The 25,884-nt window shown below is 38.8% G+C and overlaps 1 protein-coding gene across 1 annotated transcript; it reads right to left on the bottom strand.

The window, feature by feature from the left end:
- Positions 1-1,189: 1,189 nt before the first annotated feature.
- On the bottom strand, positions 1,190-5,081 carry LOC134289699 (uncharacterized). Its single transcript, XM_062855995.1, has 2 exons — positions 3,986-5,081; positions 1,190-3,755 (listed from the first exon to the last, which is right to left on the bottom strand). Exons 1-2 carry the CDS (start codon positions 4,314-4,316, stop codon positions 2,827-2,829), a joined length of 1,260 nt encoding a protein of 419 aa, XP_062711979.1. The 5' UTR covers positions 4,317-5,081; the 3' UTR covers positions 1,190-2,826.
- Between the last annotated feature and the right edge of the window lie 20,803 nt (positions 5,082-25,884).

Here is a 25,884-nt window from a genome sequence, read left to right on the forward strand (position 1 = left end):
ATAATGAATCACCATACCATTGCAGCACAAAGGGAGACTGGTGTCACATCCGGTGCGAGGATTATAATTTTTAATTTGTTTCCATTTGACACCGCACACCATCATCACTACCGCACCGCTGACGCGATGGCCAATGGGAAATGCAAACCCCGATTTAATTCGCTGTTGAGACCCGCGCAGCAGCAACAACGTCTCCCGTTGTGGTGGTGTGGTAGCTCGGCCGGATGATGGTTGGGACTACCCTTGCTGCCTTACTACGCGTAACGAACGACGATACATGGCGGAACACCTATGGTGTTGAGCTGGTGTTACGACGTGATTACGCAAAGTGCTCGATGAGTCGATTTGTTTTCATGGGTGGGGTAAAATATTTCGATTGATATGGCTAAATTGAATTTCTATTTAAAACATACTTACATGACAGCATGGGAGAAATTGAAAACATTTCATTCACTTTTGTACTTTTATAACTATAATTTTCTTATAGATACGACTGTGATATGTTGGTTCGGGGTAATGGCTTCCAGTATGATCTGTATTCTTATGCTTTCATCTGACGTTTCGGACACATTTATGGTGCCTCCTTCTTAGGAATTAACAATGTCCCGTTTTATCGTTAAGGCCTATGCCACAGGCCCTTAACGATAAAACGGGACATTGTTAACCCATTAACGCCCAAATTACGCCACAATCACAGTAGATGGCTGTTTTTTCTGGAGTTCTCCAATCCCATAAAAGAAAGTTATTATAGTCATTTAAACGGAAATCTACGGTGAAATTTTCGTTTAAATACATAGTGGGGTATATGCACGTGAAACGTTGAAAAAATATTTTTCTATTTTTTTCGTGCAGCTACTTTATTTCTATGAGCTATGTCAATCTATTTTAGATGACTGATCATGATGCAAGGAATAGTTGATATTCTCTTAATAAAACAATACAGTTTGAAATGTTCCAGAAAGGGTTTGCATTAGTAATAACTAAAAAAAATCTACTAGAAGTTTATCAATGGATAGTTTTCAACAGTTTTTAGGCATTCCAATATGCATCATTATAATAATTTCTATATATAATGGCTTGATATTCGGTATACTAGTAGTATATCCTGCCCACCGTATCCTTCTAGCCTTAGCAACAGCAGAGCGTAGTGAGCACGAGGCTCACCCTCTGTCGCCACACACCGTTGACGGATTTCGCGCCAACTCGAACAAATGTTGGCAGCACCCTCTCAGATTACAACGAAACTTTCTTGGTGTGTAGACCTTGCCCAGATAAGCCACTTTGCATACTCATTTTTCTATTTTTTTTTTCTCGACTGACTTTTGAAAAGGGCTAAATTTTTTTATGGATTTTTTATAAATGTTTTTAATCAAAAAATGACTACTCATACAAAAAAGGGTTGTATGGGTGATTATCACAAAATAAGTCAAATTTTAAGAAAAAAATACTGAAAAAAATCCAAAATGAGCCCTACACTGAAAAAAAACATTTCTAAAAATTCAAAGTTAATTTAAAAAAACACCATTTTTGATTTTGATGAAATTTTGTCTCAAGACAGGTAATTATGTTCCCTACCAACCGTCCATACATCACAAGATGGGCACTTTTAAGGAAAAAAAGTTTTTCTAACAAAAACTTTTTCTTGTTCGAATGATTTTTTTTTTCAGTGTATTTTGTTATCAACAATAAAACCAGTGAAGGCCATAACAATCCCAGAATCCAATGAAACTCAATTTTCTAGGAGATTTTGTGTTATTTATTCAATCATTTGGAAGGGTTTTCCTATACATAAAAAACTTCAAAATATTACAAATGTATTTTCTTAGGAAATGTAATGTTTGATCGCAATATATATTGAAGTGCACTTTTAAATATACAATTATTTATAATTATGAATTTTTCAAATATATATATATGTGTCTTAGAGCCAATTCCAAACATGTTCTTTTCTATTTTCTTCCGATCATACTAAATATTTTTGGTTCATCTTCTGAATTAGAATACCTGTTTGCCTTTACTTTGTCGCCAGGAATAGGCAAAAAACTATGGAATTTCTGAGTGCCTGGTATTGTTTTGGCGTTATTATATATTTCTTCGAGATCTTCTGACATTTTAATGTAATGTTCAGTGGATACGTAACAGAAATTTAATTTAGTTATATTTTTATCTGTCTGTACAACTGCCCAGTTATATAACTCTCGTGGAGTTGTTATGGTATTTCCATAATCTCGAGCAAGACTTGCTCTCTTTGCCATTCGCTTGAGAGTGCCACCAATAGCATCACATGGACCTTTACCGTGGGACGTTGCAAAAAAAAATGCCATTCTGCTCTTAATGCATGCTTTGACTGGAATCTACATAGACTAGCAAAGTTCTTCTTATTTTTGTATTGTGATGCTGCCCCATCAGACATAAAATAAATTTTAGAAAAGTTCGTTAATTGTTTCATAAAATCTATCATTTTTGAGATGAACAACTGGACCGCAACTGTATCGTGAGCCATTACTTCCGATATGATAATGAAGCTAACATTTACAAGTTTATTATCTTTCATATAGTAAATTTCAAATGGGTGTATTGTTGCTTGCGAGTTGTTCCAATGATATCCTTGAGCAGCGTTTTGAATTATGAATGAATAGTTTTCAGAGAAATCACAAATCGCAAGAATTTCATCATCCTTTAATGTATCTTTTTTATTTCTGAGAAATGATGATTGTTGTTTATGAATAAAGTCGTGTGTTATAAGTTTGTCAATTTTATCAACAAGATACGGAACAAATTCATCAACAGGTTTAATAATCGTTTCTAAATTACAGCGATCAGTATTCAACCACTGCTGAAATATAATCTCTTCTTTGTCATCAATGTAAGTTCCTCTTCAATGTGTTCATTACAAGCACACTTTTCACAAGCACGGAAAAAGCAATTATCTGTTCTGGTGGAAATATCGCAAAGCATTTTTTGTATTATTTCATCTTGTGACACAATTCTTATACTGTTGAACATTAAATTTACATTTTCATGAATAGTGCATATGCATACATTATGTATACCAGTAGAATCAAGTAAAATACAATGCTTTGGTCGCAACTGTGTAAATACTGTGAAACCAATATTCACAGTTTTGTACATATCTACAAAAATCATATAAGCCTCTTTGAGCGACATCATCAAAAGTCGTTTTTGAACTTGTTGTTTTTTTCCATTTCGAACCTCAGAAACAAAATCATTTGTTCCTGGCATTGGCCTGCTGATATCATTATCATCAAAAAATTCTCTTACTATTTGTTTTGTATCGTCATCAATACCATGCCCCCTTCTTTTTTCGGTGGTACAAAGAATACCCTGTTCATAAACAAGATCCTTCACCTGCCTCGCCATATACATTGGTGCGTTAAACTCTCTTGTGATTTTATTCACCGACCAAGACTTAGGAAGTACAGATAGTATTTTAATCTGTTCGCTTCTGTCAGTTGTAGGGTGATTGAACTTATCCTTTAACTGCATAATTATCTCGTCATACGCCTCCACTTTGCCAACATCCGTTGAATCTATTCCGAAGATATTTTTTCGAACTGCTTTCGTAATCTGCAATGATTTGTTTATGCGATATTCCATACTTCTCATGTTTCTAGATGAGATTGGCGATAAACTCAATGTTACAGCAATGGTATTAAACTTCTCAATATTATGGGGACCCTGTAGTTGATCTGTTGACGGAATTGACTCCAATGATGGAATAGATGGTACCATATCTGTAAGATAAAAGTTAAGGTTAACAATATAATAATGAATGCAGTGGAAAGTTAATGATAGTTATTTATGCAACGAGTTGCAAAAATGATTTTTTTTCGCACAAGTAGTACATTTATCCAACGAGGCTTGCCGGGTTGGATAAATACGAAGAATACTGAAAAATGTAGTTTTGCAACGAGCTGCAAAATGAGTTATATAAAAGAAGCTAACACGTTGAAGGCTTACTTACCCAGCTCATGTTCGATTTGTTGACCACTCGTTGACGGTTCTGGTTCTGGAACATCATGATGTTGCTGCCCACTAAATGATGGTTGCATAGTTTCGTCGTTTCCATCCGATCGGCGTTTTTTCGTATTCGGGCTTCTGTTGTGACTTATCAATCCACGACATGACTCACAAATGCTCATCGATTCGTCGATTTCATGTGTATATCCCATGGAATGAATTTTATCTATCAATCTTAATGACATGCCCCGTAGATTATGACGGTTGCACTTTGGATTGTTTATTTTTGCACTGCACTTGAATTTGTTGAATTTTGATTTATACGATTGATCCATTACTTTTCAGAACTGCCTTTAATAACCAAAGAGAAGTAACACGTTGAATGATACCGATTCATTTTCTTGTTTTGTTCATATTTGCTTTAGGTACAACTCTTGATTTGTTTTTTTTTTCGATTAGGTAGTTCGAATCTAATAAATAGCCTTACCTAATATTAGGTAAGAACATGGGGTAGAAACGTTTGGGTAGAAATTACAGCAGCACATATGAAATGCGTGTTCTAATTCAGGGGCCTACATCGTCGAAACCAAAACATGATGCTGAAAGCGAGCGCCCATCAGCATCGGACGGACGCCGACGACGGGAACATTCAAAACAACATGCATGCGCTTCGCTTCATCCGCCCTTCTTGTCACTTTCTTCGACGCAACGACGGGTGGCGGCTCATTTTCACACCGACTGGGATTCAATTGAAATTTTCAAATTGTCTAAAATGTATGTTTGCTTAATATTTTTATAGGTAATAAACTATTTCAGTAAAATATGCATAGCATACATTAACATTACACAGATTTGACGGTTGTTACACTCATTAATTGAGTTATAACAGAGAAATTCATTCGAAGTCGAACGAGCGTGCGTGAGCTTGTGAGTGCGAAACAAAGTGGCATCTGCGACGACGCAGCAGCGTCGGTTCATCGGTGACGATGACAGTCGGGCTGAGCGACGACGACGGCGCCTTGTTTCCATTGACGATTGAAAACATTGTTTACAAACTTCGCCTGAAAATTTCAATTGAAATTGAAAATGTAGGGCCCTGAGTTCTAATTGTATATTGTTTCGTACTTCTAGAGTGCTGCTGCGTGAATATGGGTGCATTGCATTGTCGCATATGACACAATAAGTTTCATTGCATTTTGAGATTACTAGATAACCTTCACTGGTTTAGTTTGTTTTTAAAAAAAGACACTGAAAAAATAATAATTTGGACATGAAAAAGTTTTTGTTAGAAAAACTTTTTTTCCTTAAAAGTGCCCATCTTGTGATGTATGGACGGTTGGTAGGGAACATAATTACCTGTCTTGAGACAAAATTTCATCAAAATCAAAAATTGTGTTTTTTTTTAAATCAACTTTGAATTTTTTGAAATGATTTTTTTCAGTGTAGGGCTCATTTTGGATTTTTTTCAGTATTTTTTTCTTAAAATTTGACTTATTTTGTGATAATCACCCATACAACACTTTTTTGTAGGAGTAGTCATTTTTTGATTAAAAACATTTTTAAAAAATCCATAAAAAAAGTTTAGCCCTTTTCAAAAGTCAGTCCAGATAAATTTTGAAGAAACTAAGTATGCAAAGTGGCTTATCTAGTCTTGGTGTACATACCCAGAAAGTTTCATTGTAATCTGAGAGGGTGCTGCCAACTCCGAATACGATTTGGGGCGAAATTCGTCCGTTATCTTGTAAAGTGCCAAAGATTATCCTTAGCACTCGTAATTCGAAAACTACAAATGTTTGCAAGTGTTCTTTGAGCATGGTTTATGTTTCATTTTATAAAGTAGCGTTCTGCACAACTCATTCTCATCTATCTTAGCTTCTTCCGGAGCTCACAGTAGAAACGATTTTCGCTAATGATGCGTGATCGTATTTCACGGCTCACGTTATTTACAGCTGTGGTTATATGGACCTGAGTCTTTTATGTAGTTCTATTCTCGAGATACACAAGTTCAAAATTTCTATGTGTTGCGGCGAAAATCAGCCATTTTACCCTCGCGCAAACAGTGAGAGTAATCATATGCTATTAGTTTCAATGTTGGTGATACAAATAAAACGAGTAGGAAGTAGCGATAGTATCAAGTGCGTTGATCACTAGTCGATCACAGTAAGTTTGTTAGAATTTGTAATAAAAGAAAACTAGATCCGGGTTGAATCGAAGCCGATAATAATTATTGTCAAGTGACTGAAGAATTTTAAGTGTTTTAAAATGAAAAATGAACACTAAAATGAAACAAACTATTCCAGTTTTAGCTGATTCAAGCAAGCACCAGTGTGCTCCATCTGCTCAAAGAACTCCAGTAAAGTTCTACCTCGGCAACACTATGAATTATTGAAACCGCCTAACGGGCTACCCCAAAAACCAACCAGTTCATCATAGGATAACAACTCTCCTGAACGAGCACGAAAAAGAAAGGAGAATGAGAGACGGTGCAATATGCTTCATTTTCCATGGTATTAGCAAAACTTACTAATCTGTGAATAGACCATTGGGCATTCAAGTCTCCTAGTCTCTAACCAAATTGCTGGGCGCTAGCTGATCAAATTACGTTCAATTTATCCATATACATATATTTTGCATCAGTAGGTCGGCTCCAGAGGCACGTTCGACCCAAACGAATGTCTTTGAGGTGAGAGTCACAATGAACCCGAGTAAAGATAACAAATTGATAGAACATAGCATGTTATCGGAAATTACATTATCATTGAGTTCAAGTTGATAACTAATTATACTATACTATATTTTTTTCATCATTATATTTAGCTATAAATTATATGAATAGTTTATCCCTCTAATACCCAAATTTTTGATTTTGATCCAAATATCATTTTTCGTCATCTAAAATCGATTTAAACATGTTTTGGAAGATGATTCTTCTTAATTCTCGATTTCGTGAATTTCAGTTTTTGATTTTCCTAATTTTTTTTTTTAAACTTCCCCTCACTTTTATATTTTTCCTGGAAGCCTATTTGGGGTACGGATTTTATGGGATGAAAACATTTTGAGATTTTATGATTATTGTTGAAATATTTTTATTTTAATTTTTTTTCACATGAAATTTTATTTTCCGTGTAATTTTGAGGAAAATAATTTTAGAGTGTATTCGATCTCCTTAAACAATTAAACAAGGATAGAATGGTTTGGGAAAATTTTAAAATATGATAATTGTAGCGATTCATTACAAAATAAACAATGACTTCTGAAAGATGACCAAAACAACAATTTTTCAATGATTTAAAAAAAATGTAAATACGCTTCAAAATACACCAAAAACCATTTTGAGTTATACAAAACAGTCCTAAATATCAGCCAAAAATATAAAAATTTTGATTTCCCACGAAACAAAAATTAGAAAAATGCTCAAACTATACCCCGTCTAAAGGCGGAATTGGGTATTAGAGGGTTATATGAAATAAGACGACTGTTTGATATCTAGCTGGTTATGTTATCAATCATTAGCCATGCAGTTTTATTTTATCGTAAAAACTACTTTACCAATATTAGTTCAGAATTTTAAGAGCCCACTTGCGCAACCTAGCGGACAAACCTACAACCAACTAGTTCACTATCAGATAGCTCTTGATGTCCTGATCGACCTTGGCGAAGTCAAAATTCTTCTATGTAGTTGGATTCTCAAGATACAGAATTTTTAAAGCTCACTAGCGCCACCTACCGGATAAACCCAGAACCAATTAGTTCACTATCCGTTAGCCCTTGATCTACTGATCAACTTTGCCGACGACGAAATTCTTCAATGTAGTCAGATTCTCGAAATACAGAAGTTCAGAAATTGTAGGGCTCACTTAGCGCCACCTAGCAGTTAAACCTGGAATGAACTAGTTAACTATCCGTTAGCCCTTGATGTGCTGATGAACTTTGCTGAAGATGAAATTTTTCTATGAAGCCTGATTTTCGATGTTCAGCAGCTAAGAATTTCTAAAACTCACTAGCGGAACACTAAAAACACCTGGCGGATAATCCTTTAACTAACTAGCTCAATATCGGATAGCTTGTGATGTCCTTATTGACCTTACCGAAGAAGATTTTTTTCTATGTAGTCTGGTTATCAAGATACAGAAGTTCAGAATTTTTAGGGCTCACTAGCACTACCTAGCAGATTAACCTTGAATCAACTAGTGCACTATCGGGTAGCTCTAGATGTCCTTATCGAGCTTGCCGAAGACGAAATTCTTCTAAGTAGTCTGATTCTCGAGATACAAAAGTTCAGAACTTTTAGAGCCCACTTGCGCCACCTAACGGATAAACCTACAACCAACTAGATCACTATCGAATAGCTTTTGATGTCCTAATCAACTTTGCCGAAGACAAAAATGTTCTATGTGTTCTGGTTGTTGAGAAACAAGAGATAAGAATTTCTATGACTCGTTAGCGCCACCTAGTGGACAAACCTACAACCAACTAGTTTATTGTCGGATAGCTGTTGATGTCCTGATTAACCTTGCCGAAGACAGAATTCTTCTATGTAGTCGGATTCTCGAGATACAGAGGTTTAAATTTCTTAGGACTCACTAACGCCACCTAGCGGATAAACCTTGAACCAACTAGTGCGCTATCGGGTAGCTCTTGATGTGCTGATCAACTTTGCTGAAAACAAAATTTTTGTATGTAGTTGGATTCTCAAGATACGAGCGCGACAATATTGGCAATGGCTGTTGACGAAACACCTATCAAAGCACAAAGTTTCATGATCACTAGCGCCACCTACACCGCCACCTACACCGTACTAAATTGCGTACTATCGGAGAGTCCTTGATCTCCTCAACAACTTTGCTGATGACACCAATCTTCCAAAACGTTTCATTTCGCCGCAGTTATCGCAAAGGTTACCGATCTATAAATAGATCACTGGGCGTAAATGGGTAAATTCCTCAGAAGAAGGCACAATAAATGTGTCCAAAATGTTGGATGAAAGCATAAGAATCCTCTTTTAATTGCAACAGACTGGAAGCCATTTTCTTACCGATTTTGGCAACACTCGTATTTGGTAATATTTTTTTTAACGATTTCGGTTACACAAAATTTTGACAACAAATTTTTACAGTTAAGGTTAAGGGACTCGTCATTGACATAATCGTCATCATTGGAAATTCAAAAGAAGTTTTCTCGCTCAAAACGTGAATGTATACATTGAAAATGTATTCACTGTACTCCATTCTGCATCCGCAATACAGTGAATACATTTTCATTGCGGTATTTTCAGCTTTGAACGAGAAAACTGCTTCCGAATTTTCAATGATGACGATTATGTCAATGACGAATCCTTCAACCTTGAATCGTCTTAAGGACAGACTTAATAAAATCCCAAAATGGCCGCCACAATGGCCGACTTTGGCACCTACTCACCGATTTAGAGGGCACAAATCTATTTGTAAACAAAACCAGCGCATCTGAGCTTCTTATTTTAAGCTTATGATAAGTGAACAAGAACAGAATAATTAAATTCACTGTTGTTTGAAGCTTGTTTCTTGAGATTTGTGCGTCTAAAGTTCTGATGCACTGTCCATACTTTTAACCTTGACTTGCTTAGAAAAAACAAAATTCTTTAACTTTTCCTAAATCACTGTTGTGGTGAAAACTTTGTGTGAAATTGGCAACATGGATTGATCTGAGTATTTGAGATTATTTCGATAATACTGTGGGCTTCGTGGCCGTGCGGTTAGCGGCGTCAGTCGTCTAGTTGTTTCGTAAGCCTCGGAGTGCGGGTTCGATTCCCGCTCCAGTCGGGGAAAACTTTTCAAGAAGAGCGATAATTATAAATCAAAACGTATGTAAATATTTATTAGAAAGTAAGGCATATTTAATAAAAGATTCGAATTTCAGCATTGAAGCTGCTTGCATAAAAAGGCTGCTTTCAATAATTGGTCCAACGCGTGAAAGATGACTTTCCTACTCAACAATCACATTTTAATAAATCATGACTTATTTTATGAACGTCACCTCAGAGGAGTGTGTAATAGTTTGTGAATGGTCCATATTTATAATATAAGCCAAAAAAACGCATACAAGTTTAAAATGAACCACAAAAAAAAAAACGATTTTTGCAAAACCCCATTTTGGCAACATAAAGTTCATCTCGAGTTGCCAAAATTGGAAGGAAACTGCATAATATAAACCATTTGTTTGATTCTACCTGACTTTTAAAATTTTAAGGTGTATGTAACATTGAGGGTGTTTAGCTTCATGTTTAGGATCCATGATTTGAAAGTTTAGAGGTAATCAAGGAGGTAATCATACCATCTAACAGAGTTGCGGCAACACACGTAAGCTGGGAACAGTTTTTATCGTGTTTAACGACATGCAAAGGTGCGTGATCGGTTGGTGGACGATCCTTGAAAGAATGGGGAGGAGGAGGAATTCAAACCGACGTATGGGACAGTTCAACGCTCACCAGCTGACGAACGTAGATGACCTACGCCTCATCGATTTTGCCGCCTTCATGAACCTGGCCATTCGTAGTACCTTCTTCCAGCACAACCTCCCTTATCGTTACACCTGGAGATCACCACAACAAACGGAATCGCAAATTGACCAAGTTCTGATTGATAGACGGCACTTCTCCGATATTATCGCCGTCAGGACCTATCGTAGCGCTAACATCGACTCTGATCACTACCTGGCAGGGATGTTTTCGATCCCCTGGCAATCGTTTGACTCATTTGTCCATAACTCAGTTCAGAAACCTAATATTGAAATGTGATGTTCGGCAAAGTTGTAGATTAGTGTTTTTCGTACAATTATCACCAAGGACGCCATATTCTAACTTTTATGTATACGGCGCTAGAGCGCTAGTACCACCAACTTATACTAAACGATCGAAAAATTCGATCGTTTAGTATGAGTAGCTGGTACTAACATATTTACAACGTAAATATTAGAGTTAGAATATGGCGTCCTTGGTGATAATTGTAGGAAAAACACTGATCTACAACTTTTCCGAATACAACATTCCAAAATAGGGCTTCTGAACTGAGTTATGGACAAATGAGTCAAACGATTGCCAAGTGATCGAAAACATCCTTGCTACCTGGTTATGGTTAAACTGCGCCCAAAACTCTCCGTTATTAACAATGTACACGGTACAGTATCGGCAGCCGCATCGGTATGATCTAGAACGACTGAAGCAACCGGATGTCACATCAGCATACGCGCACAATCTCGAGGAAGCGTTGTCATGTGAGGGCTAGTTGTATGTGGTCTCTCTAGATTACTGCTGGAGAACAGTAAAAGCAGCTTTCAACGATGCAGCCGAGAGTAGCATCAGGTACGTGGAAAGGAGTTGGCGAAACGAATAGTTCGACGAGGAGGGAGTGCAGAACGATTTTGGAGGAGATGAACGCAGCACAAGCAGTAATGCTGCAGCAAAGAACCCGGTAGAACGTAAAGCGATACAAACAGAAGTGGAAACAGCAGACCGCCTCTTACGAGGGAAAAAGCGCTGCCTGCTGTGCCGTTCCCATGAAACACGGAAGTTCTATCGGAAGTTCAAACTACTCAAATTTAAGATATTTTGACATAATCCCATAGTGCGGCCCAGTAAGTCAAAATTTGAGTTAGTCGATTAAACTTACACTAATTTGCCTTTACCTCCAGCTAAAAATTATACTCAAGATCAAGAACTCCGCTCGTTCAACTCAAATTTGGGTAAATCTACATTTACCCAAATCTAGCTTATTGGGCTCAAGGACACATCTTTGCTTATTTGTTTTGTTTTTTTTTCTACATCAGTAGGAAAAAGAGGGAAAAATCTGTCTTTGGGTAACTAGTTCATTCAATATATGGTACCCCGGGGCAAGTGGGACCTAAAAAAATGCTAGTTTGGTTTTGTCAAGCCAAAACATTCTAAACATAAATAATTTTATAATTCCAATGGTTCTGAAAGACATTGTTGGTATATTTCTTCGTATTAACGGGCATTGAAACTGTTTCAAATTTTTTAAATTCTGTATATTATGCATATGATGAATAGTGGATCAGATCTTGATCAGATCTTCATTTACACCGTATCACGGGGCAAGTGGGACCTATTCGGAATTTTTGTACAAATGGCTTAAGTTGCTGCATATATGTAATGAACAATGGTAATTTTTGAATTCAAAGTATCCGTTGGTGTGATACCTATGTTTTCTATGAAGAATGTTTACCTTAAAACTAAAAAATAAAAAAAAAATATAGCTGTAGGTCTCACTTGCCCCGAATTCTCACTTGCCCCGGGGTACCTTACTCAATAAACTCATGGTAGTTTTGAATTTCCGTGTACAGCAATTCCTGAACAAATCAATGGTGGACTGAAGAAATACCTGAACGAATTTGTGAAAGAGTATCTGAAAAACTTTCTGGAGAGACTACTGCAAGAGTTTATTAAAAGTCGTTGAAAAAATAATACAAAAAATTACGTAGACAATTCTGGAGGAATCCCTTGAGAAATTCCCAATATTTTGTTTTAAATGAATCTCTATTGAAATATTTAAAATAAGAAGAAACCCATAGAAATCCACCTTAATGAACTCACGAAGAAATTTCTGGAGAAATCTGTAAAAGTTTTTTTAGAGTAATTTTTGAAAGAAAAAATCTGGAAAATCTTTAATCAAAAATTCCAAAGAAAATTCTGAAAGACATTCTGAAGCAATCCATGGAAAATGTTCTAAAGTACTTTCAATCTGTGGAAGAATTTCCGAAAGGATTTCCTTGAACATTTTCTAATGAAATCCATGGTGCAACATCAGAAGCAATCTAGGCGGGGGAATTTGAAATTCCTTTTTTCGGGGCATTTCTCTATCACCCTTCATAAAAAAAAACTCAATAGGCAGGCAGAATGACGCTTACCGGGACATCTAGGTAGTTTCTTATAAATTCCCTAGAAGATTTGGAGGAATTTCTAAAGAAATACTGGAAGAATTTTAGGATACATTTCTGAAGATAAGAAACTAAAGTAATCCCTGGAAAAAAATGCGAACGAATCGTTGGTATATGTTCTCACAAGCCCGTAAAGAAAATTTAGGAGGAATTCGTGGGGTGAGCCTTGAATGCATTTCTGGAGAAATCCCTGGAATAATTTCTGAAAGAATCCCATAAAATATTCCTTTTATTTGTAGGGATTTCTGATAGAATCCCTGGAAGTCCCAATGTCACAAAGTTTTTTTTTTATTGCACGTTAGTATTATTACTTAATTCCCCCAAGAGGGTAAGCTAACAGTGAATTCCCCCGATTGAGTAAGCCGATGGTGATTTCCCCCGAGAGGCTGATATTGATGATAATGATGATGAGAGATGATGGTGGTGAGAAGGGAATGATAAAAGATGAGAGATGAAAAATAAAAGGTGAGAGGTGAGAAATGAGATATGACAGATGATAGATGAGAAATGAAGGAAATGAAAGATGAGAGATGAGGGATGATGAAGGTAAGAGGTGTTGATGATGATGCTGATGATGACGACGATAGTGATAAGAGAAAAGCGAGAGGGAGTAGAAAATAAGTGAGAGATAAGAGACGAGATATGAGAGATGAGAGGTGAGAGATAAGAGATGAAAGTTTAGAAATGAGAGGTAATAAATGCGAGATGAGAGTTGAGATATGAGTGAAGAGAAATGAAAGATGAGAGATGATGATATGAGATGAAAGATGCTGATAATAATGATGGGACATGAAAGATGAGAGATGATGATATGATATGAGAGATGGTGATAATAATGATGGGACATGAAAGATGAGAGATAAGAGATGGTTACGATTAGAGAAGAGAAGTGAGAGGAGAGATAAGAGAGAAGCTATAAGAGATAAGAGATGATGATGAGAGGTGAGATATACTAATGATCATTATGAGGGATGGTGGCGACGATGATCAGTTGTGAGAGATGATATATAAGAAATATGAAATGCGAGACTATGATGATGAAAGATGTCAGATGACAGATGAGAAATGAGAGCCGAACGATGAGAGATGTAGATTATGATGATGATGATGATGAGAGATGAGAGATTAGATTGGCATGACTTTGAAAACATTTGAAATTGTCTTGGAGAATGTTATGAAAATGACAAAGACGGTGATTGCAAATGAGGTTGATTTTGACGGTAATGATTGATAAAGACGATAGATAAGATATGAAAGCTGCGAGGTGAGAGATGACAGATAGGAGATGATTGATAATGGTGATAGATGAGAGATATTCATGATGATGATAATGATGATGACGTTGGTGATGATAGAAAAGCGAGAAGGAAGACCAGTGCTTGAATTTGAGTGAATATGAATGATACGATCAGTCATCAGCGCCAACCATCACTACGAACAAACACGCACAGGGAGCAAAGAGCAACCGAACCAACCGCGACCACTAATCCTCATCGGTCGGTTGGCTGGTGAAGCATACTGACAGGAAACCATTATTTCTCGCTTGATGCGGTGAGGCTGAAGATGCGTAAGTGATTCAGTGGATTTATTTTTTGCTCAAAACTTGTAAAAACAATCAATTCGTTCATAAGAGAATGATGGACGTGACTATTATAATCGATTTAATTCGAGTTTATGTCATACGCACTGTAATAACGAGATAAAAATCAAGTATATTCATTGCCGTATACACCGGCGAAGAAAGAGATTCAGAGAGCCGTACGGCGCTGAATCGTCGTTCCTCACTCTCACTCATATATTTTATTGCTTCCGTTCCCACTTGCTTCAGAAGCATGTTAGCCAACGAAGGCAAGCCAACGAAGGCAAGCCAACGAAGGCAAGCCAACGAAGCCAAGGCTACCGCTTTGGCTTGAAAAGCGCCGATCAAAGAAGAGCAAATTTTGATTCGTCTGAGGTAAAACGCTTCAATTTTCAAGCGCTGAGGAAGACTAATAACGATGATCATGGTGATGAGAGATGAGAAATTATGATGATGAGAGATGAGCTATGATTGGTGAGAGATGAGAAATGAATGATGAGCGATTATAATTACGATGAAAGATGAGCCATGAGAGATGAGAGATGATAGGTAAGAGATCATGAGATGAGAGATGAAAAATGCGAAATGATGATGATGATTAGCGATGAAAGAAGAAATGATAATGATGAGAGTTGAGAGATGTAAGATGAAAGTTGAGAGATGATGATGATGATGAGAGAAGAGAGGTGAGTGAAGAGAGGTGAGAGAAGAGATAAGAGATGAGAGATAAAAGATATGAGATGATGAGAAATGAGATATGCTGATGATCAGGATTGTTAATAGTTATAGTAGCTAAGGCATAATCACTGACGACAACGGGAAATAAAAAGTTTGCGTCACTGAGTCAGCGGCTCTTGAATATTTTTCTTCAAACACCGTCATTAAGTTTGCTGATCGCGACAAAAATGTTATGGCGTTTCTCTTTATTGGCATTTTCGTTGGGTGGAGTGTACCGAACAGGGCAGGCGAACGAATAATCAGCCTCACGGGAATGGCTGACCAGAAAAAAATATGCAAAAACGAAACCCGCCTTCATTTGGAATCAAACCAAAAACCTTCATATCGGCAGCACAACAAGCATACCATCAGAGCTAATTCAACAGTTCCGAAAGACTGAGGCCAAATCGTCAATTAATGCTTGACTGGCTCGCCTTTCGTCTACAATCGAATGTCATGTGACGAAAACATGTTCCTTTTTCGTCGGTGCAAAAGGAGACAAAAGAGAATGACTAAAACTATAGCTCCCTGTTTTATTTTTGGTTCATCCTCGTCGTGGTTTCTTTGTCGGTCGCTGGTGACGAAATAGATGGTTACCAACCCTGCTGATGATCATAATGAGAGACGAGAGATGATGGTGACGATGATCAGATATGAGAGATGACGGACAAGAAACAAGAGATGAGAGACTATGATGATGAGAGATGTGAGATGAGAGATGGATGATGAGAGATGAGAAATGTGTGCCGGGCGATGAGAGATTAAATATAAGAGGTTAGAGATGAGAGATATGAGATGACAGTTATTATATGAGAGATAGGAGATGATAGATGATGATGATGAGAGATGAAAGAGAAGAGGTGTAGATGATGACTGAGAGATGAAAGGTGGGAAATGGTGATATTAATGGGAGATGAAAACTGAGAGATGAAAGATGAGAGATGAGAAATGGGAGATGAGAGATGATGATGATGATGATGACGATGGTGATGATAGAAAAGCGAGAAGGTAAACTGATGACGTTGATGATGGTGATAAGAGACGAGAGACGATGTTGATGAGAGATGAGTGATGAAAGATGTTGATGATAATGGTCATGATGATAATGGTCAAAGGATTTTTCACTCATATTTGCGTACGACTGGATCAGCACAAAAATGTGCTGATCCGGCGTTACACAAATTTGCGTGAATTTTCACACAAGTTTGCATGAAATCTTTTGTCTTTTCGATCGCTGCGTGAAAGTTACTCCTTGCTCTGTGTACATCGATCTTTCCGTGTAGATGAGAGATGAGAGACGAGAGATGAGAGATGAGAGATGAGAGAGAGGAAAGATGGCAGATAATAATAATGATGATGATGGAAGGTATTAGATAACAGATGAGAGATAACCGATGGCAATGATGATCTAGAGGTAGAGAGATGTGAGATGATGACAAACAAATTTTAACTTTTACTGCTGGTTGCCTTTAAATATGGATTTTTGATGCACTTCAGCCTATTTTTGTGCTCGGATACGGTTGCCACCATCGATTTTAAAATTTTCACGCTTCACATTTTTTTTCTACGAGAAGACACTCAAAACCTGCATAGCTGACCACACGGTAACAACTGTTGATGAGAGGAACAGAGAGAAATTCAACCTGGAGAGTTGTCATGTGGATGAGAATCATAACAAAATCGAGCAAATGATGACACACCACGTGCTCATCTGCAATATTTCTTGCTGTCAAAATGCTATCGGTCAGAGCGGTTGCAATTATTGTCACGATTTTTAACCATAACACTTTCATACTGTGCTGTTCGATTTGGTATGAACAGAGCAATAAAATAAAGAGATATTAGTACAAGGGAGAATGTAGGGATTGAGAGGGATATCGGGAAAAGGATCAACAGGGCATATATCATTAGCAGTGGCGATACCCGAGCAGGAATGAATAACTGCCACATAACTGGAGCATACGCCGGGGCCCGTGGCGTAGTTGGTCACACGTTCGCTTCATATGCGGATGGTCATGGGTTTGATTCCCAGCCCCGGTTTTCGTCAGTTGCTTTTCCCCCGAGAGCAACTGACACTGACCCTCTTCTGAGCCCCATGGCTCAAACGGACCCGGATACCTGGACACCGGCGAACTGCTACTCATAATGGGCCCCCAATCGGACTGGAAAGGAACAACGGCCATCCATCATCATCCTTGTGCTCATCATTCTACTTAGGTATAAAGTAGAAAAAGTGAAAGTAGCAGAAAGGCAAACCAGTTCGATAAAGTAGAATAGAATCTAGGCGCTGTACAAAATGTAAGTGCAGCTGTCAATTGAAATAGCTCACGTAGTGCCGCAGTGGACAATAGAGCTGTAAATTAGGTTAAGTGATTAAGAATAAAAAAAAATAACTGGAGCATACCAAAATCAGGTATCATACCAAGACAAGGTATTGGTCGGTTATCCAGGTATTGAAAATAACTTATTTTGGTATTTGGTTATTGTTTTGGTGTTGAGGATGGTTTGTGATATTATTCAATTATGGAAAAATCCCTATTTGTATGGAAAAGTCGCCAATTATTATTTAGGTATTACCATACCTGATGTCATTATTCGCGCACACCAGGTCAATACACACCAGTTATTATTTTAGGTATTTTACCTCTTATGCAAGGCTACTTAATACCTCATTCAGGTTGTAGGTATTCGGTTTTCTATACCTGAGTTAGTTATTCTTCAGCTATTTTCTCCTGCTCGGGTATGCTACCGGATAAACAAAGCGAACTAATACAGGCTGCGTCGTTAGCAATCTTCCTTCGATTTGACAGATTTTCGGCCGGCGGAATCGATTGGACCGGAATGCCAAGTATGACACGACACCGGATACCTGTACATCTGGCATTTCTTCCAAGGAACGACATTAATCTTCTGAGCAACGTCACTTCTACTGATTTTAACGAACATTTCTTGCCAAAAAGCTATGTGGTTGATACCTACAAGATGTCCCTCACTCAGTAATGGTTTTATGAGATCAATATCACTGTACAGTAGGCCTTACCAGCTTAATGCTTGGAATACATCTCCGATATATTACGAGCATCAATAAGAACAAGAAAGATGGTAGAAGTGGTCAATTCTGTCATTTTCCAAGGTTCCTTCAATGAATGGCTGTTTATGTGAAGACTAGGCTGGACTAGGCTCTACTTGATTGTTCGTAATACAGCAAAAGATCACTAGTTTTCGGATTCGATAACCAATACTTAAAGAGGGCCCCAAAATATAGTAATTGAATTCACAACTTCACCGAAAATAATTACATGACATGGGATAGGTATGAACTTTGTTCGCAGGGTTTCAAAAGACCTCTAGTAATGGTTGTAGATACATACTGTTCTACACTCAAGGGTGTTCTTGGTTACTGTAAGACAGTTCACCAAGATGCCCTTGCCTTCCTCTTCTCTCACATATTAACTAGCTTGAAACACCTTTTAACTTTTTCTTCTTCTTGAAAATGTATTCAATGATTGATTTTGCTCAAACAGCGTGATGAATATACCCTTTAAATAATGAGGTAAGACTATTTCGAAGCTTCATCTGATTTCAAGATAGTTTCGTGCTTTCTGCAGTAAACATGGTTAACAAAGTTTTTGATAGTTTATTAACTATGTATAATTCTAGCTTAACGTGTATTTTACTCACACTCGTTTTATTACGTAATCGTTTGAAATCCAATACTTAGCCAAGAAGCAAGACCTACCTCAAAAGAAAACGCTCAGATACTGAGAATCCTTTGAACCACTTTGGCAAAGCATAGATAGGTATCTGTACCGTTCGCCTATCGACTTTCATCGTGGCAATGAGGCGATGACAGAACGAAGCACTTTTGACTGACGGACGATGATGAAACATGAGATCGGGAGCCCTTTTGAAATATCCACTGCCGCTCCAGTCAGCTTTCGGCCATACATATGGGAATCCTTACAAAGGTGTTAAAATCGTTTTAGAGCTGAGCGGTTTATGTAAATTACTGAAGGTGAGTCTTCTTGTGCATGTGCTCCGATACCCAACTGCAGGCAACCAAGTGTGTTATCAGCGAAGGTATTCTGCTTTGACACCGTTTGGCAAAAGGGTTTTGCGTTAAACGAGGTAATGAGGTGCGAATTTTTCCAGTCCAGCATATATAGACACGGATGACTTATATAAGCGTTTTTTTTGCATTTTAAAAAGTACCATAGCTGTTAGATGACCCGTGAACGTCCGCAATTTACTGTGAAGTTGCCATTTACAATAAATGCATTCCTCATCCCGAGTGTTTCCCTTAGGTGCTGACAACTCAAACTCATGTAAAATCATTATTCCATTCAAGACTAAAAGAATGTCCGAGTTTAAGCTCATTTTTTTTAAATTAATAGGTGTCATCTCAATTATACGTACAGATACGATCTTTTTTTTCGAATCTAATACTTCAGCCCACTCCAGTGAAGAAAAAAAAAACTCATCAAATCGTTTATTGGCAGAATTATAATCAGAGCTACCACACTCATTTATCTCTGGTCTGGTCTGGTTGGACTGCGGTTTTCGGCATATTGCCAAGGCCCCAACCCGCGCGTCGACAGTCGACAGTGCATAAAAATTACTGTTTGCTAGGTGGTTTCGCACAGAACCAATAAATGATGAGTTTATTTGTTGAGTACAAACCGGATCGGTGTTTGTGCTGCCGCGCTCGACGAAGCTAATGTAAATTTAACGCTGATCCTGTTTCCAGACAAACATTGTGAAAAATTGAAATAGTATCAAAAGAGATGCCGCCTGTTTTTGTTTGGTGCTTGCTCCTGTTCTGCCAGGAATGTGATGGGGGCCTTCAATATTTAATTCGATAAATACGGGCTTGACGCGGTGAAAATTTATAGAACATGTAGAGGTTTTTGTTCTCGATTGGAGCATATGTTAACAGGTGGTGGAAACTAATATAGAGCTATGTTTAAAAAGATTGAAATTGTTGAAACTAAATTTCAGCTTAAAAAAGTGCAGGAATAAAAGAGCTTCAACCATGGTTTCATATTCAACCAATTGCATGTTTTGTTATGACTTGAAGAATTTTCTCGGTCGTTCTAGTCATAATTTCCTTACCAATTACTCTTTTCGGAAGTCTCTTTGAGAAAATTTTTGTTTTGAAATGTTCCAAGGCAATGCTTTCGTAAATTACCAATGGACCCCAGGTATCCCTTTTAGGGTTAAAGGAGTGCCTTTAACATTTTCTTTGAGAATCGCTCATTTTTCCGAATTTACAAAACGTCTAATAAATTTATTGTTTAAAAATTCCTTCTTCAATTTCTTTGCAAACTTACTTACTTACTTTCAGTCCTGGGCACCCATGGTGGTGCAGAGGGCCAAATTGAATGATTTCCATCCTGGGCGATTGCCAGCCATAGCCTTGACCTGAGGCCAGGTCGACGTGCTTGATTTCGTTGTTGAGGCTGCGGTGCCATGAGCCTCTACCGAGAAGAGGAGAATAGCTAATTGACAACAACAGAATCACATAGCCTGTTTTTATATCATAATTTGTTATCGTTAACTTATCAAAATATATCTTTTTAATAACATGTTTTATTGGGCAATCTTATTTTGTTATGTTCAAGTTATTGGGATATATCCACAAGATAATATTTCAATTATATGTTGTAGAACAAGTTTAGTTATTATTCTACTATAGAGAATGTACAAATATGAACAATAAAACAACAGTAACAAGTTCACAAATTTTAATTTCCTGTTATTAAGTTGTAATTGGTCTAACACAACATGTTATTGTATTAGTCTTCAAGAATTACTTAGCTAAAACGATAATTTTGCAACAACGAACCTATAACATTTCCCATTTTTGCAAAAATAGGGACGGCCTATTGCCCAGCTACCGAAAAGCTGGAAGGATTGACCGTGCTTACATCCAACGATTTGGCCTTGCTGTACTCGACTCCGAGGCGGATTGCTGCAATAGCTGCTGCGCGGCTTCACAGTAAATCAGGTTCAACTGTGTGACTTGCGTCATTTTCGGCCGCTCTGTCCACTTATGCTTGGGCACTTAAGCCCACCCGTCACGTGGCCTTTGTTTGCCGTGCAAATCAGACACTTTGATGTCAATTTGCACTCCCTGACGAAGTGGCCTTCTACTCCGCATCTTCTGCAGAGTTTGCTCCTATCGGGACCTTTGCATGCCCACGACTTGTGGCCTCGCCCGAAGCACCTGAAGCACACTTCCGGCGGCTCACAGATGCTAAGCGGACACTCCGACCAGCCGACTTCTACCATGCCCTTTGCAGCCGCTTTCTTCGTTTCCCCGACTGGAAGCTTGATCGAGTGGATGGATGGAGCTTCGGCGTTGACACGGGTAATGCGTCGAACCCTTGGCGGATCATGCTGAGGTGTTGATGGCGTGACCGACACTTGAAAAAGGTTTCCAACGGCTTGAACCAGCGTTTCAACTGACGGATGACGGATGTTTCAAGGAGACGGATGTCGCCGGTGTTAGCGGCTTTCTCGCCTTCGTCGGCTAGGGAGTCCGCCCACGCTCTTTTGTCTCGTCTACATGAGCGTTTTACTTCTTGAGACCCGAATAGCGCTGACGGTCTACGGCTTTGGCTCCTCGTGTTTTCGCTCGCTCTATCGTGGTTTTGGCGTTCCTTCACTCCTCTATCTTCCTCCAGGTATCATCTGTGATCCACTGCTTTCTTCGGGTGCGTAGCTCACGCAAATTATTCTCGCCGGTGGCGATGAAGGCGTTCTTGATGGCGCTCCATTGATCCTTTACCCTTCCACCTTCTGGGATATTCGCAACACGGTTCTCTAGCTCCTCGACGAAGGAGTCCATTTTCCCCATTTTCTCCATTTTCGGCTGATGAAGATATGGTCGGTTTCATTTCCCGTGACGCCAACCCATTTGTGCACTGGTCGATGAGGAGAAAGCGATCCCCCAATCACCATGCTATTGTTGCCACAAAACTCTGCAAACAGTTCTCCGTTTTCGCTCATTTCTCCGAGACCGTGGCGTCCCATGACGTGCTCATAGTCTGATTTGTCGGAACCAACCTTCGCGTTGAAGTCGCATATGACGATTTTGATATCACCTTTCGGAAACTTGTCCACGACAGCATTCAGTTGACTGTAGAAGTTCACTTTATCTTGCAATTCGGCAGCATAGGTTGGTGCGTAACATTGGATCATGGTGAGGTTTCGAACCCGTGTTCTGAATCTGGCTACAATTTTTTTTTTTACTTATTCGTTTATATGGAAGGCTCGGGCGCCACATGGGCATAACTGAGCCGAAATCTTTTGTTTTTACAATGGTTTTACATTTTACAATTTATTACTGCCTTAAAACTATGTTAGTTTGGGAAGCCGAAGTACTCGCGGCTGTTTCGAGGTTAAGGATTGAAAAAAAAAGTAAAAATAAAAATAAAATAATATTGGGAAGGAGGGATTTATGGGTTTAAAACTAAATTATTTGCTAACTTATACTAAAACATTGATGGGACAATTGTCCATATCTGTAATGGAACCAAAAAGAAAGGACTTTATCGGTAGACAATGACAAGAAGAGGACAAGCGGAAGGGGGGTGACGACAGACAGGGGCGAACAACAAAACCAAAAGGCGGACAACGAAAACAAGGAACGTACTACATCAAACTCTGACATCAACACGTTTCAAAAACTGGTAAATCAGGTTCATGTATTCCAAATCAAGTCCTGCCAACACTTCTCTAACGGGTTTCTGTTGTTTTCCTCGGACCCGGAGAGTTTCATACAGCTCAGATCTGACTTCACGATACTCATCGCATCCCCACACGACATGTTCGATATCCTGGTAAGCCACGCCACAGACACAGAGATTGCTTTCTGAGAGCCCGACACGGAAGGTATGTGCGTTCAACAAATAGTGGTTGGACATCAACCGACACATTACACGAATGAAATCGCGGCTCAAATCCAACCCTTTGAATCATGGCTTCTTCGACACCTGTGGAATGATGGAGTGCAACCATCTACCCATCTCTCCATCTCTCCATTTGTGTTGCCAGCTGATCAAGGTCTCCTGGCGGGCCAATGCAAAAAATTCATCGAAGGCGATTTGACGCTCGTCTGGCTACAATTATCCTCTCATAAATGGGTTCCCACTTCATGAGCGCAGCGTGGGTGTGAGCGCTGGGCAAGAAACAAACTCCACAGTGGCGAGGAGCGTGTTCACCTCGTAGGCCAGAGAATAGCAGAATTTGGCCCGACGCCAATCTGTGTTCTCCAAATTTCAGCCAACGGACTTCGTTCAGTCCTAGGATCTCAAGCTTCATACGGCATGCCTCATTGGCTAGTTGTGCCAGATTCCAAGTTCCAATTCTTGTCTGTTGTTTCGCGCTCAAAGTTGTTGCCGTTGAATCAGTTCGTAATCTTTCATTTTCGGTGTCTGTAACGGTTTTTTGGTTTCGGAAACAGTAGGTTGTTGGCCTAAGGTCACCTATCCACCATAGTGGGGCTGCCACCCTAGGTATAGCTTCCGGTGAAGGAACATTTCATACGCCCCTGGATGCCAGAACAAACGCTGTTTGAGCCGCACCTGACGCTGAGACGTACCTCCTCAATCTAGCTGAAGTCAAGTACAACAGGCTGCACTACCAGCTAAGCACACAACTCTTACCTGGCGGTCTTTGTCATCGCTTGACCCGTCTAAGCATGAGGTAGGAACTTGTGACGACTAGAGCTATGTTGGAAGCTCTTCTTTTCGACTCACCGTTTTGCAGCCCGCAATGAGCGAACGGCTGGGCTGTAAAATGTCGAAAATAAACCATCGAACAAACAATTCTGATACACTTTAGTACACATTATTTTCAAACTATTCTCGAAGGTATGCAAATGCAAATGACCTCAAAGATGGCCTGTAATTGTTTGTAGAACGCTCACTTTCAGCCTCAAAATTTTCCAATTTGTGTGGGATGGTGAATTGCTTCAAACTATTTTTTCTCAAGTTTTTATTTTTCATTGGTTTTCCATTGAAAACTAACAGAAGGAAAACATTTTTGATATTATTGATATCGAAAATAGATTCTAAAACTGTGTTCAATGAAAAAATATAAATGATTTTTCCTACATCGAATCGTTCTTAAGTTACAACGAATTTAAAAAAAGAAAATAATTGAGATAAAGCTGGGCTTTGTTAACTCGAGATGGCCTTAAAATTATCATAAGTGAAAAATTATCCAGCTATTTTTAACTGAAACAGTGAAAAATTTCAAAAATCTTGAATAATTATTTACAAAATCCCATACATTTTTTTTTTCATTCGCTGTTACAAAAATGTTTCATTATGTTTGTTTTGAAAATTGATAAAAAATAAAATTCGAGAAAAATAGAAGCATTTGCCCGTCCTACGATACTTGGCAAAGTTTCGGGCGACTTCCAGCCTTAAACTTTGCTAAGTAGCGTAGGAACACACTTAGAAAAAATGACGGATTACGGTAAAATTTTACCGTAATCTCAACAGCTGAACGTACGGTAAAAAGTTCGGTGATTTTTCAAACCACCGAACGTACTGCGAATCTCAGGAAAATGCATCTGTCAAAATTACCGGAACGTTCGGTACTTTTTACAAATTTACCGTAAAAATCGCAGAATGTTCGGTATGTTTGTTTTTGCAATTTCTCATCGTAATAGGCTGTTTTACCTCACGCAAATCTGACAGGAAAAGGCCTACTTTCCCACACCAAATTAACAGTGCTGTAATAATTCATTACAGCACTGATTTGCGTTGCGTAATGCCGACGAAGGCGAGAAAGCCGCTAACACCGGCGACATCCGTCTCCTTGAAACATCCGTCATCCGTCAGTTGAAACGCTGGTTCAAGCCGTTGGAAACCTTTTTCAAGTGTCGGTCACGCCATCAACACCTCAGCATGATCCGCCAAGGGTTCGACGCATTACCCGTGTCAACGCCGAAGCTCCATCCATCCACTCGATCAAGCTTCCAGTCGGGGAAACGAAGAAAGCGGCTGCAAAGGGCATGGTAGAAGTCGGCTGGTCGGAGTGTCCGCTTAGCATCTGTGAGCCGCCGGAAGTGTGCTTCAGGTGCTTCGGGCGAGGCCACAAGTCGTGGGCATGCAAAGGTCCCGATAGGAGCAAACTCTGCAGAAGATGCGGAGTAGAAGGCCACTTCGTCAGGGAGTGCAAATTGACATCAAAGTGTCTGATTTGCACGGCAAACAAAGGCCACGTGACGGGTGGGCTTAAGTGCCCAAGCATAAGTGGACAGAGCGGCCGAAAATGACGCAAGTCACACAGTTGAACCTGATTTACTGTGAAGCCGCGCAGCAGCTATTGCAGCAATCCGCCTCGGAGTCGAGTACAGCAAGGCCAAATCGTTGGATGTAAGCACGGTCAATCCTTCCAGCTTTTCGGTAGCTGGGCAATAGGCCGTCCCTATTTTTGCAAAAATGGGAAATGTTATAGGTTCGTTGTTGCAAAATTATCGTTTTAGCTAAGTAATTCTTGAAGACTAATACAATAACATGTTGTGTTAGACCAATTACAACTTAATAACAGGAAATTAAAATTTGTGAACTTGTTACTGTTGTTTTATTGTTCATATTTGTACATTCTCTATAGTAGAATAATAACTAAACTTGTTCTACAACATATAATTGAAATATTATCTT

The sequence above is a fragment of the Aedes albopictus genome, chromosome 3 (assembly GCF_035046485.1).
Source record: "Aedes albopictus strain Foshan chromosome 3, AalbF5, whole genome shotgun sequence".
Lineage (NCBI taxonomy): Eukaryota > Metazoa > Arthropoda > Insecta > Diptera > Culicidae > Aedes > Aedes albopictus.